Raw genomic sequence first — 15,371 nt, 5'->3', positions numbered from 1 at the left:
AACTTTTATTAAATGCACTGTATAACTGAGAGGAGACCTCCACATAGCCTTTAAAGGAATGCGGAGAACCGACCAGGACTTCTGACCTAATGTCCAATCCTCACCTTCTCGTGGTGCACCCTGTTGGGTATCTACTTGGATACTGAACGGACGAGGATGGGCTGGCAATTTGGGATTTAGCCGACCAAATTGTATTCTTATTGGTTAAACCAAAATATAGAATGATGGTACAACATGACAAAATTTCATGCCGGCTGGGGCGTCGCCCGGTTAAACAAGGCCCCCGTTGTTTTCGCCAGGGAACCAGGGCGAACAGCAAAAAGTCAGCTACTGGAACAAATCTGAAAACAAACCCCAACTCAACATCACCAGAGTTAAAGATCGGTACTATCAACGTAAGAAGCCTGAATGGCAAAGAAATGGAGCTAGCTGAGGAATTAGATAAGTACCAGATCGACATAATAGGGGTGACTGAAACAAAAAAAGACCAAAACTGGTGAGATCTTTCTGAGCAATAAATACAAAATGTTATATTCAGGCAATGACAATCAAGGAAAAGAGGGAGTAGCCATAGTATTCAACACAAAATACGGGGCTAATCTTCTTGAATGGCAGTCAATCTCAAGTAGAGTAATGTGGGCAAATATCAGAATGGGGAATTGGACAATGAGACTTATTTGTGCCTATGGTCCCACAGAAGGTTCTACTAAGGTAGAAGTGGAGGAATTTTTTGAGGCTTTAGAAAAAGCAACTGACAATAATGAAAAGTTAGTCCTTGTTGGGGATCTAAATAGCAGAGTAGGAAATGATTGTGAGACATACAAAAATATTTTGGGAAAATTTGGAGAAAAGAGCAAAGCTAATAATAATGGCAAATATCTGTTGGATTTCTGCTCAGGACATGGACTGGTTATTACTAACACCATGTTCCAACATAAAAATGTGCACAAATTCACATGGAGAGAAGAGGCTAGGAATAAGAAAAGTCTCATTGACTATGTTATTGTTGATAGTGATGTTTTCTCCCTGGTGCAGGACACCAGAGTGTACAGAGGATTTGAAATTGGAAGTGATCACTATTTAGTCTTGAGCAGGATAAAATTGAATTTCATATTGAAAAGAATAACATGTAAGAAAGTTTTAAAGCGAATAAAAGTTGAGCAGCTCTCAGATGTGAGCTGTAGAATAAATACACAAAGATTATTGAAGGAAAAATGAAAGAGTTTAAGAACAGGAATCAAACCTTGGAGATTCAGTGGCAAACTCTGAAGAAAACATTGATTGATTCTGCCAGAGAGGCATGTGGTGAGGTTGTTTGTAAGGATAAAAAAATCAGAACTCCTTGGTGGACACAAGAGGTTAAAGGTTAAAGAGGCAGTGAAGGAAAAGAAGAAAGCATACCAAAAGTTCCTGTCAAATAAGTCAGCTTGTGCTCTCAGAGAATATAGAGACAAATGCAAGAATGCTAAACACTGTGTAAAACTAGCTAAACAAAAGTCATGGGAGGACTTTGGCAAGAATATAGAAAATAAATATCAAGAAGGTAGCAAAATATTCTGGAGGTTGTTGAAGAAGCTTAAGGATGGAGGAAAGAGTGCTATAAAAGGAATTAGAGATGATAAAGGTGACATGAAAACGGGAGAAAAAGATATCCTTGAAGTATGGAGTAATTACTTTGAAAAACTGCTAAACGAAACAAGCAGTGATAACAGCACAGTGGTAAAAAAACACTGACCAGGCATGCAGTCAGGAATACATATCCATACTTGAAGTAGAAAAAGCCATCAAAGGCTTGAAATGTGGAAAGGCAGCAGGAGTAGATGATATTCGACCAGAAATGCTGAAGTATGGTGGTATAAGAGTCTTACAGTGGCTGCACTGCATAGTTCAGAAAGCCTGGACAGAGGGACGAATTCCCGATGATTGGAGTAGAGCTCTCATAGTACCCATATATAAAAAGGGAAATAAAACTGCATGTGAGAATTACAGAGGTATTTCCCTACTTAGTGTTCCTGGCAAGATCTATGCAAGTATACTTGAGAAATGGTTGAGAAGAATTGTGGAAGAAAAGCTTGGTGAAGAACAAGCTGGATTCAGGCCAAATAGAGGCTGTCAGGATCAGATCTTCACTTTACGACAAATAGTCGAGAAAGCATGGGAATATAACAAAGATCTGTATTTAAGTTTTGTCGATCTGGAAAAGGCATATGACAAGGTGCCAAGAGAGAAGCTATTCAATACGCTGCAGTTATATGGTGTCAATGGGACATTATATCAAGCAATACTTAGTCTTTATTTGAGTTGTAAGTCAGCAGTTCGAATTGAAGGAAGTACAGGAAGATGGTTTAATGTTAAATCTGGTGTGAGACAAGGATGTACATTATCCCCTTTGTTATCATTATCTATATGGATCACATTATGAAGGAAAGTGGTATTAAACATGATATCAAAATTGGAGATGTTAATGTCAGCTCTTTTCTTTATGCGGATGATGTTATACTTCTAAATAAATCCGCTACAAGTCTGCAAGATTCTCTGACTAAATTGAATAGCTCTTGTAATAGATATGGTATGAAGGTCAGCAATAAAAAGACAAAGACAATGAAAATAGGCAGAATCATTGAAAATGTCAACTGTGTTGTGAATGGAGAACCTGTGGAACAAGTAAAACATTTCAGCTATTTAGGCACGATTTTTACTGAAGATGGTAAATTAAATATCGAAATAGACAACAGAATCAGCAAAGCTGGTATGGTGGGAAGTCAATTGAATAAATTCATATGGAATAAGAGAGAAATTAGTCGGAACACTAAATTAGCTGTATACAAGACAATGTTCAAACCAGTTTTAACTTATGGATCTGAGAGTTGGGTCAGAAGTAAAACACTTGACCAAAGACTAGAGACTGCAGATATGAGAGTCCTGAGAAAGATTATAGGCGTGAACAGATGGCATCAATGGCAGTATCATATTAAAAACGAGGATATTAGGAAAGAACTTGACATTGTCAGCATCCAGGAATGCGTTAGCAGAGCTAATCTCAGGTGGTATGGTCACTTAAACAGAATGGGCGAGGAAAGATTAGCAAAACAAGTGTTCTCTGTCAGGTTGGCAGGAAAACGACCGAGAGGAAGACCAAGATATAGGTGGATTGATACGGTACAAAGTGCTTTAGATGGTAGAAATATAAGATCTGATAATATTGGAGTGTTGACAAGTAACAGACTGATTTGGAGGAAAATTGTAGATAGGAAATTAATAATGATGTAATTTTTTTCATGTAGTACTATCATATCCTGTACACCCCTTGAGGGTACATGGCAGGAATTTGATGATGATGATAAAAGGCGAATATATGGATGCTTGGGCAGCACTCATGTCTTTTAAGTAGTGCAGACTAAGGCAACTCAGGGATGCCAAGGATTGTATTCTCGTAAGCTCTCAGGTCAACTAATGAAACTTCATAGCTTCTACAAACATTTGGCTTTGAAATAATGTTGGATCTAGTATCCACTTTGCCTATGTAATTTTATTATTCAGTTTTTTAGCTTTCTTGTAGGATTTTGACCCTTGTAAAATTCGGGGTTTTTTTTGCTTGTTGGTTGTAGTAAATTATAACACCTGTTCATTGAAGAGAAGATTGAGTGCAAACAATGGGCTATTCTCTTACACTTGTCATATCATATTACCCAACATAACAGGTTCATAAAATCAAGTAATATTTTGTTAATTTTCTTTCCAAAATTGTAGCATGAAATTATCTAATGATTGAAAAGAGTAACATTTAAATATGCAAGAAATTGTTGTCATTCAGTAATGGTATGTCAAATAAATAATTTATTTGTATTATTCATTTCTATAGCCAGTACTCTTAATTCTATGTTCATCATGGAAAAAGGCACAAAAAGTGTATGATCAGTGTCAGTTTTTATTAAATGGCTGTGACCAGATCAGAATTGAAATTGTTTATGGTAGTGGTATGGAAAAAGATCGAGAGGTAAGTTTTAAATTTTTGTTTTAATATCAATACCCTCATTGTGAATTCTTCAATGGTCATACAAGAGACCCAAATGAATTATAACTGCCATGTTCTGGTAGTTATAATTCATTTGGGTCTCCTACCTACCTATTGGGAAATTATTTCGTTATGTGTCCTGTGACGAGAAGAGGGTATACTTGTACAGGAAACCTCGCTTAACACGAATTCGGTATGTGAGATAATCATTTAGCATGATTGAGTGAAATGATACTATTTCCTGCTTTACATGTGATTAATCAGTCAACGCGATTTTTTTACGTTATGCAGAATTTTACATTACGTGAATTTTTTTGTCGCCAATCAGCAGCGAGCAGAAAAGCTGGAAGTCATTAAGAGACACGAGAGTGGCACTAGTAATACATTGATTCTGCAAGACCTGGGATACAGCGAGTCTACAGTTTGGAATATATTAAATAAGAGCAAAGAATACAAAGAACAAGGAAAGTTGTTATTGCTTCTTTAAATATGCAGATCACCTGAAATAGAAGACATTTAATGATTGAGATGGAGCGTCTTCTGTCACCCTGGATTGAAGATTATAACCAAAAAAGAATACCCCTTAATACAGGGAATATTCAGGCAAAAGCTCTCAATATTTTCATCTCATTGAAAGAGACCAAATTTCAAGAGGAATGTGAGATCTTCACTGTAAGTTTAGGATGGTTTGACCGTTTTAAAAATCGAACTGGACTCCATAATGTAAGAATAACTGGAGAATCTACTAGTGCTGATTAAGATTCTGTGGCCATTTTTTCCTGAAGAATTGCAAAGGATAATTCGGGAGGGTGATTATGATGATCGGCAAATATTCAATGTCAATGAAATTGGTCTCTTTTAGAAGCGTATATCAACAAAAACTTTCTTAGCTAAAACTGAAGCATCTTAATAGGATACAAAGTATCTAAAGATCGTCTTACGCTTTTATTAGGAGGCAATGCAGAAGGCAACTTTAAACTCAAGCCTATATTAGTATATCATGCACAAAAGCCATGATCTAACATCATTGAAGAAATCAGCACAATTGGAAAAGAACTGGAATAATGAAAATATGAGAAACTTGCTTGATTCCCATTCAGAACATTTAAATGAGAATGATCTCCTTCAACTATAAGAATAGTGTGCATATGAAGAAGAAGAAGATAGGAGTGCGAACAAAGAGAATGTTACAATTAAGAAGCTAACTGCAAAAGAACTTGAGCTAGTTTTCAATCACATTGAGCATACTAAAGAAATTTGCTTGATGCTTATCCTGATATGGAACGAAGCTTCGAAGTCCGCTGAAATCTTGATAACTCTCACCACCTATTGCAAATTGCATGACAAGATGAAAAAGTCAAGCACGATTCAAACATCTTTACTTTTTTTTTTGTAAAAAAGTAAGCAAATGCTTAGTCATTAAATAAAAATTTAAATAATTGATTTTTATTAACTTTGATTTTATCCTCTAACATAGCTTATACTGTACTTTTTTTTCTGAATTTACGCTAACTGATGGATGAATTATAATTTTTTGTTTTGTTTATTGTATTCGCTTGACGTGATTTCACTTAACGTGCATTAATTGATGGATTAATTAATATGTTAAGCGAGGTTTTCCCGTAATACCTGTGACAGGTAATATATTAGAATTTCTCTATTTCAGATGTCAATATCAACTTCATTAACTTTATTTATTATTATGCATGTCCTGAGATTCATTGAGGAAAAGCAGGATCCTTTTAGTATCTACTATTTGTATGTATCATGTTTCCTAATTGCTATATTAGTCTTCTTCTTCTAGGAATGACTCTGAGAATACTCGGGATCATTCCTCCTTCTCCTTTCATGTATTTAGGCCTGTTATGTTCGTATTGGCATGGCCTATTATGATTCGCAACCGCTTCAAGGATAAGGTGGTTAGCCCTTACGTTGTTGACGGGGCCAGTTTGCCTGTTCTGGGGGACAAAAAAAAAAGAGTTTCAGGTTTAAAAAACCCTTAAGTTTGTATGAGACTGACTAATTCACCTTTATTCGAAAGAGACCAGATAAAGGTTCCTCATGTCTTGGACGGGAATTGAATCCAGATCTTTCCGACCAAAGGGCTTTGTTTATACCGACTGAGCTACGGATACTCAGTGTCATTCCTAGAAGCTGCAAAATACCAGTACTATCTGCACTGTAAGATTCCATGTTAACTTGTATGTTTCTGTCATATCTCCTCTCCTTAATTTATTTCTCAAAGTTTAAAGACCACATTTCCTTAATCTGTCCTCATATGTGCAGTTCCATTAGGATAGTCATTATCGATTACCCACCATTGTTAGCATGGTCCTTGTAAGTTTGCTGTATTGACAGTCAGCTGCAGACAAGTTGATCTACAATGGCCTAAGTATAGAACCCTGTGTACACTAGTTGTCACTCTTCTCTTCAACTTTCTGCTTCCATACATCATTTTTGATACCTGTCAGTCACCACCCTTTTCAATCCATGTCAAAAGTCTATTTTGCATAGCCATCCCTTTGAATATGTATAACTAACTACCTGACATGTACATCCTGCCAAATGCTTTGGCAAAATCCAGAAATGTGGCATCTCCATCCCAGCCTCTCCATTACTGATTGGTCTGTAATTCACTGCATCCTTATATACTGGAATTATCTTGCTCTCTTTCCACTCGTTAAGAGTCATATGAGTTGAGCCTCAGTTTAAACAACTGTGTCAAGAGTCTGGATATTGCTAACTCACACATTCCTTCATATCCCATACTGATATCCCACTTACTCCAACTGTTGTATTCAAAGCAAGCTTTTTCTATTATTTCAATACTTCCTCAGTTATTTCATCCAGTTCTCCTCAGTATCCATATAACCAGCCATGAGGTGTGTTTGTGTTTGGGAGGAACTGCCATGTATACCTCACTAAAGTGATTGCTTAAAAATTCTGCTATATCATCCCACACTCTCCCACCATCTATATTCACTGAGATTATTCTTCCATGGTCATTCTCTCTTTAATTTGTTGCACAGCAATAAAATTTTCTTAGACTTTTCTAAGTCTGCTTGGCTTACCTCTCTGCATAATCTGATTTGACATCTCTGGCCATGGGTATCACTCTCCTGACCTGCACTTTTTAATATACTCAAACCTTATCATGACACTTTTCATCACACAATATTCTCTTTTTATAATATTTAACTTTAAATTTAAAAATTTATCTGGCTTTTAGAAAGAAAATAACTTTGCATTTTATGAAAAGGAATAATCTTCCTCCACAGCTTTGTAGACATTTATAATGCATACATATGAACCATTGAATATTTGCAGAGAAAATATGAATGTTAAGGAGTCTGTGACAGGACAAATAACATAAGCTTCACCTGTGGTGTGAAGTTTTGTCTTTTTGATTAAATGGCTGCCATCGAAAATTTCAAAATGCAGTTTACATGTAGCTCATATAAAGTAGTATTATATTGATTATCTGGGAATAAAAAGAATTATTGTTCAAATAATTAAAAATTGATCGGGAGCAGGAAAAAAAATAAACAACATAAAAACCTCTGTTTGTATTTGCTTCAGATGATTTCAAATTTTATAAAATATCACTTTTACATAGTAAAATAACCAGTTTAATGCTAATTTAATGAATAATAGCTGTTTTGGAATGAATCTCTTATTTCACCCTTGTAAACTTAATATAAATAAAGTGCAACAATCAGTGAATGCTTCCATTGTAAGCTGTAAGGAAATGTCAAGTTAATAAAGCCAGACATTTGTTAATGCCATTGATGAAATGTGTGTGTATATATATATATATATATATCATCATCATCATTAAATTCCTGACATGTACCTCAAAGGGGCTATAGGATATGATAGTACTACATCACCACTAACTTCCTATCTACAATTTTCCTCCAAATCAGTCTGTTACCTGTCAAGACTCCAGCATTATCAGATCTTATATTCCTCTCTTTTAAGGCACTTTGTACCGTTTCAATCCACATCTATCGAAGTCTTCCTCTGGGTCTTTTTCCTGCCAACCTGGTGTGTGAAGTGAAGTCAGTCCACCTTTGCCACCAGTAGCTCCAGCCCTGAAGATATTTAAGGCTCAAACTTTGTTTGCTTACACGTGGATAAAGGATTAAACTAAATATATAATTTATAGTCTAACCAAGTGAAAAAACTTCCAACATCTTAGTCAGGTAATCTTGCAGACTTGTAGTGGATTTATTTAGAAGTATAACATCATCTGCATAAAGCAAAGAGCTGACATTAACATCTCCAATTTTGATATCATGTTTAATACCACTTTCCTTCATAATGTGATCCATATAGATAATGAATAACAGAGGGGATAATGTACATCCTTGTCTGACACCAAATTTAACATTAAAGCATCTTCCTGTACTTCCTTCAATTCTAACTGCTGACTTACAACTCAAATAAAGACTAAGTATCGCTTGATATAATGCCCCACTGACAACATACAACTATAGCATTTTGAATAGCTTCTCTCTTGGCACCTTGTCATATGCCTTTTCCAGATCTACAAAACTTGATACAAAATCTGATCCTGACAGCCTCTATTTGGCCTAAATCCAGCTTGTTCTTCACCAAGCTCCTCTTCCACAATCCTTATTAACCGTTTCTCAAGCCTTGCATATATCTTACCAGGAACACTCTGTAGAGAAATATCTCTGTAATTCTCACATTCAGTTTTATTTCCCTTTTTATATATGGGTAGGTACTATGAGAGCTCTACTCCAATCATCTGAAATTCATCCCTTTCTCCAGGCCTTCTGAACTGTACAGTGCAGCCACTGAGCATAGTTCATAGGTTTTAAATAGTGCAAACCAAGGTACTTCCCATGATATTGCGCCAAGCAAATAATTCCTCAGTAAACTTTTAATCTAGCTTTAGAATTCGAATGCAGATATTATGAACTTTTTTGGAGATAATTTTATTATTATTATTTATTATTATTATTATTATTTGTAAATTATATTTCATTTTTCTTGAGTTCCAAAAATGATTGGATCTCAGTGATTTCATTCATCATTGAGATCCAATCATTTGAAAGTTATATCTGTGGAGATCTCTTCAGTGTTTATTAACCTCCATTCTAGATGGGTAATTTGTTCACTGTTTCAGTTTATGGTAAAATATTAAATAATGCAATGCAGTGGAATGCATAATTCATTTTGATAATTGTAAGCATGATTTGTGTGACACACGAATTAAAGAAGTACAATAATATTTTCTCTTAAAAAAACTCAATGAAAACAAAAATTCACAATGTTTGCTTAAGAAGAGATTATCTATTAAAATGAATAAATAATAATCATTCAACATGCATAAACATTATTATATTATGTATTTTTACTATTCTACTATTATTATTCCTGAACTTGTTCCAGGTCTCCTTGTTGAATGGCTGTGATATTTTGATTTCAACACCATCATGTTTATGTAGATTTCTTGAGGCCAGTTATGTTACTAGCTTAAAACGTTGCTGCCATGTTATATTGGATGATGGAGATACTCTTACTGAAAATTTTACCTGTGAGGTATGTGTTAACTAGTTTCTCTAGGATAAAAAACAAATTGGTACCCATTGTTTTTAAATTAAGTTTAAAGGTATCTTATAGTCTATGTGAAAATTGGATTGTTATTGATGAATGAACTCTTCAAACAAGACAGAGTTATAAGAGTGTGCAGACTCAAAAACTAGTTTGATAAGAAAGCAATTGTCGTCATATAGTTTATCTGAGCAGAATAAAAAAAAAAACACAATGTTGATAAGATTAACACAAGAAAGTTAAAAACTTTTCCTGTATTTTATATATATATATATGTATCTTTTTACTTTGTCAAGCATTTGACAAAGTAAAAAGATATATACTGTTTGATATATATTACAAAGAATAAATATACCTAATATTTTACTACATGCAATACTGAATATATACAAAGATAATGAAATAAAAATAAATGAAAAAATGTCTGAAAAAAATCTAAAAATCCATGTTGAATGGCTGTGATATTTTGATTTGTAAATCAAAATTGATATTTTGATTTGTAAATCAAAATATCACAGGGAAAAAAGAACATCGCCATTAGTTACTATTAGTTAATTATATTATTTATAATACTAATGGTTATTATTATAAATAATAAATAAATAAAATTTATTATTATCAACATTGTCCTATGTCTCCACACTTTTCACTATTTAAATTAATGAAATATTAATACAGTGGAATACCTTAAACAAACCAGGTAACAAAATAAATAGGCTATTATTTGCAGGTGATCAGGTAATAATATCAGATAAGGAAGACAATTTACAAAGAGCAATATATAATTTAAACATTATAGATAAAACTGAAAGAATGGCATTTTGTGGACAAGCTCCAGTTAGAAGTAACATAGTTATTAATAATAAAATAATAGAACAGATAAATGTTTTCAGTTATCTTGGATGTGAAATATCATATGAAGGAGAAAAAGACACAAAATTAAAAACTTCAAAATTTGTACAGATTATAAGCCTGATAAATAGAACACTCAATCCAAATATTGTACAAAAAGACACACGCTTGAAAATATACAATACTTTAGCAGTGCCCACATTATTATATGGCAGCGAAATTTTGGCAATAACCAAAAAAGATAAACAAAGAATAAAAACAAATAAAATGAGATTCATGAGAAGAACTGCAAATACACATTATTAGACCAAAAAAGGAATGAAGATATTTTAAAAGAACTAAAAATAAAATCAACAGAAGAAAAAATTAACAATTACAAACAAAAATGGATGGAACATGTAAACCGAATGGCCAAAACCTGATATCCTAAACAAATAATAAAATATAAACAAGTTGGAAAAAGAAGGCTGGGTGGACCTCAAAAAAGGATATTAGATGGATAATGAGACCATAACAGACCAATATGGTCTATATCCGTAATTAGTGTTATTAAGATGATGATATTGGGGGAGACCACACTCCTACCAGGCACGTCCCCCCCAGGTGGCAGATGGTGGAACCCCAAATGGGTTGCTCTGAATAAAGAATAAAGAGCCGTGGACCAAAGGATGTAGCAGAGGCATGGCAAGCTGGGTACATTATTATGCCAGTAACTTTCATGAGCCAGAAAAAGTCTACAAACCGAGATAGTGCTACTGTGTATGGGACAGCGATGCGCTTACTCGAAGACCACATAGAGTAGGTGAGAAATCAGCAATGTGGTCAGCCAAGGGCATGAAACACGTAGCCACCCTCAACATAAGATCATTATACCAACCTAGAAAATTTCAGTTAGTTCAGGAAAATTTAAAAAGACTGAAATGGAGTATTTTAGGTTTATCAGAGACACATTGGTGTGGAGATGGATTCATGGATTTACCAGAAGGAAGACTATACTTCTCAGGAAGAAAAGATAACATACACAGAGAAGGAGTTGCATTATTAATTGAGAAAAAACTTACACACTCAGTAATTGACATAAAACCAGTGTCTCCTAAAATAATCACAGCCAAACTTCAAGCAAAAAAAAAGGTCAAACAATTAAAATAATCCAAATATATGCACCAGACAGTAACCATTCAGAGGAAGAAATAGAAAATTTCTACGAAGAACTACAACAGGAAATAGATAATTCCGAAAATAGAGAACTCATGATAGTGATGGGAGATTTTAACACTAAAATAGGACAATTCACAAAAAGATGGGAAGAATGAAGTGTTAGAGGTGATAATATTTTACGCTGACACATAATCAAGTAATTTGAAGGAAGATTGTTCATAGGAGACTGGTGATACTATGAACTTAATTGTGTAATACTGTCATTATATCCTCCACACCCCCTTGATGATACATGTCAGGAAATTAATGATGATAATGTTTCTATTCTTTTGTTTGTCTAATGTTTTCTATTTCTAAAGATCTGTATCAAAGATCTGTATTTAAGTTTTGTCGATTTGGAAAAGGCATATGACAAGGTGTCAAGAGAGAAGCTATTCAATACACTGCAGTTATATGGTGTCAATGGGGCATTATATCAAGCAATACTTAGTCTTTATTTGAGTTGTGAGTCAGCAGTTAGAATTGAAGGAAGTACAGGAAGATGGTTTAATGTTAAATCTGGTGTGAGACAAGGATGTACATTATCCCCTCTGTTATTCATTATCTATATGGATCACATTATGAAGGAATGTGGTATTAAACCTGATATCAAAATTGGAGATGTTAATGTCAGCTCTTTGCTTTATGCGGATGATGTTATACTTCTAAATAAATCCGCTACAAGTCTGCAAGATTCTCTGACTAAATTGAATAGCTGTTGTAATAGATATGGTATGAAGGTCAGCAATAAAAAGACAAAGACAATGAAAATAGGCAGAATCATTGAAAATGTCAACTGTGTTGTGAATGGAGAACCTGTGGAACAAGTAAAACATTTCAGCTACTTAGGCACAATTTTTACTGAAGATGGTAAACTAAATATAGAAATAGACAACAGAATCAGCAAAGCTGGTATGGTGGGAAGTCAATTGAATAAATTCATATGGAATAAGAAAGAAATTAATCAGAACACTAAATTAGCTGTATACAAGACAGTGTTCAAACCAATTTTAACTTATGGATCTGAGAGCTGGGTCAGAAGTAAAACACTTGACCAAAGACTAGAGACCGCAGATATGAGAGTCCTGAGAAAGATTAGAGGCGTGAACAGATGGCATCAATGGCAATATCATTTTAAAAATGAGGATATTAGGAAAGAACTTGACATTGTCAGCATCCAGGAATGCGTTAGCAGAGCTAATCTCAGATGGTATGGTCACTTAAATAGAATGGGAGAGGAAAGATTAGCAAAACAAGTGTTCTCTGCCAGGTTGGCAGGAAAACGACCCAGAGGAAGACCAAGATATAGGTGGATTGATACGGTACAAAGTGCCTTAGACGATAGAAATATAAGATCTGATAATGTTGGAGTCTTGACAAGTAACAGACTGATTTGGAGGAAAATTGTAGATAGGAAGTTAGTAATGATGTAATTTTTTCATGTAGTACTGTCATATCCTGTACACCCCTTGAGGGTACATGACAGGAATTTGATGATGATGATGATGTTTCTATTCATATCCCCCGTTTTCTGCTTATTAGCAAAACTTTGTAACCCACAAACATTGAATCTCTCCTCTTGGGGAGTGTTCCACAAATTAGTCACTATTTTGATCACATGTTTTTGAATCCTCTTCTATGTCCACAAGAAATCCAAGTAAGCCAAAAATATGTGCATAGTAGCTCACTATGGATCATGTCAAAGTCCTTATCAAGAGGAATACTAATTTCCTCATATTTGCGTGTCATTGTGTTTGACATCCATATGACACTTTGAGATATTTTGTCTACTTTTGCAACATACTTTCTGAACTTCAGTTATGTCTGTTATTACCTTTTAATCAATAGCTTCATCAGTTTCATCTTTGAATATATAGCATATTGTAATTTCTTCTTTTTTTTTTATCCCAAAGTGCATAACTTTATGTTTTAGCTAATTATTTCATGATCTCTGTATCACTTTGATTAACTATTGCCCTTTGCATTTTACTATCATTGACAAACAGTTAGATATTCTTCCTCAAATTCTTCCCCACTATCATTGACATATAAATTGAACAGTGACATTAGCTGAAGTACAAACCACTATAAGCATTGTAACACACCACTAGTCCAACACCTTGTCTTTAATTCAACTACATGTCCCTCACTACTCTCTTATCTATTCATCTCCATGTGCATCTCCAATTAGTCTAGTTTACATGATATCATGTCAAATTCCTTTGCAAATTCTAGCAATATTATAACATAGCCATTTTCTTTATCCATCTCAGCTCACTTCCCTCACAAAACCACGTCTCCGATAGTGTGTCATATTCCTATTAAAAAAAAAAGTTCACCCATTCCTGAATTCTGCCTTATACCAACTTTTTAAATACCTTAACCACCACTTATGAGATACTGATTGGTCTCTATGATTAGCTTTCTTAGTCTTGGAACATGCTTTATGTAATGGAATGGAACTGTTTTGCACTCTTAACACTACTCTCTTGTCACTTTGTCAGTGTGCTGAGAATTAAATAGCCTGGTTAGGGACACTGCTATTTCTCTTCCACTTTCTTGTAATGCACTGGCTGATATCTCATTCAATCTCATGAATTCATTGAGATTTCTTAATATCCTAAACAGCACTAGTTCATCTACCTCTTTTCTTTTCTCACTCTGTGTCACATAGTTGGTGCATTATCTCCACCTTGATGAAACATTAATAAATTGACCACTCAACATTTCAGCTATTTCTCCTGCTTGTGTCCCCTCCCCTTACCATCAGCATCCTTTAATAATCCTTCCATATTTGTTCTTCCTTTTGCTTGCCACATAAGTTAGTCACAATGTTAGTCAATCTTCTTATATGTGGTTTGTGTTGCCCATGATTCAAGTAATCATCTTTCTCCTTATATATCTTCCATAACATTTGCTTAATGATATTACTCATCCAGTTAACTCTCACATGATTTATCCTTCTAACCTTAGGTATGCAAGATGATACTGCTTTCTTTAAACATTACTGTCATTTGACATGAATTACTAATATGTTTCCATTTCAGTTTTGTATGCTGTGGCACAGCTCTAAGCTGCTTCATTAGTTTATCATAATCACCTGTTTTGTTGTTTCACATATACGTCTTCTTAATTGAAGTTTCCCAAGCTTAGCCACACTAATTCTCCCACATCAAGACTTCATTATTACTTTTCTCAATTGGAGGTCACCATGGTTATTCAAATTCTTTTATACTATCCACACCAGATCACTACTCTCAAACTTCAGATAGTCCAATCACATGCAGTGATTGGACTATCTGAAGAGAATATTGAGAGATATTCAGCAGAAGTTTCTGCTGATTATCTCTCAATAGCTATATAAATTCCATTTATTCCCCTTTCTCAATGTAACCTTCCTTTTTTCCAGTCTGTGTTCCCATAGTTGAAGTTCTCCATAAAAATTACTCATTTTTGCTCATTGAGCTAATTTGTCAGTGCAATGTCATCTACATCACTTTTTACTATCACTTGCCTGTAGTAGCAACCGGCTATACATATTTTGTTCTTTTGGCTTTTTTATCTTGCACCAAATAGCTTTGAGTGTATGCTTCCCTCAACTCTTCCTTCCCAGTAAACTTTGAACTATTACTTTAGCTAATTGCATTTCTTTTGTCATCATTAGCAGTACTATTCCCCAGTCCTGCTCTCTCTCTCTCGAAAATACAATATTCTATATATATAT

The 15,371-nt window shown here is 34.4% G+C and overlaps 1 protein-coding gene across 1 annotated transcript in view; it reads left to right on the top strand.

The window, feature by feature from the left end:
- The window catches only part of LOC150103097 (putative ATP-dependent RNA helicase TDRD12), a 623,943-nt gene that overhangs the window by 264,731 nt on the left and 343,841 nt on the right, over positions 1-15,371 (top strand). Inside the window, exons 12-13 of the mRNA XM_090397898.1 lie at positions 3,863-3,997; positions 9,437-9,586. Of these exons, the coding sequence (XP_090254024.1) occupies positions 3,863-3,997; positions 9,437-9,586 (285 nt within the window). The remainder of the gene's footprint in view (positions 1-3,862; positions 3,998-9,436; positions 9,587-15,371) is intronic.

Source organism: Typopeltis vanoorti, chromosome 9 (genome assembly GCF_054136105.1).
Source record: "Typopeltis vanoorti isolate ZY-2024b chromosome 9, IOZ_Tvanoo_1.0, whole genome shotgun sequence".
Classification (NCBI taxonomy): Eukaryota; Metazoa; Arthropoda; class Arachnida; order Uropygi; family Thelyphonidae; genus Typopeltis; species Typopeltis vanoorti.
Note: the sequence above shows the minus strand (reverse complement) of the source record. Positions and strands in the feature narration are given on the sequence as shown.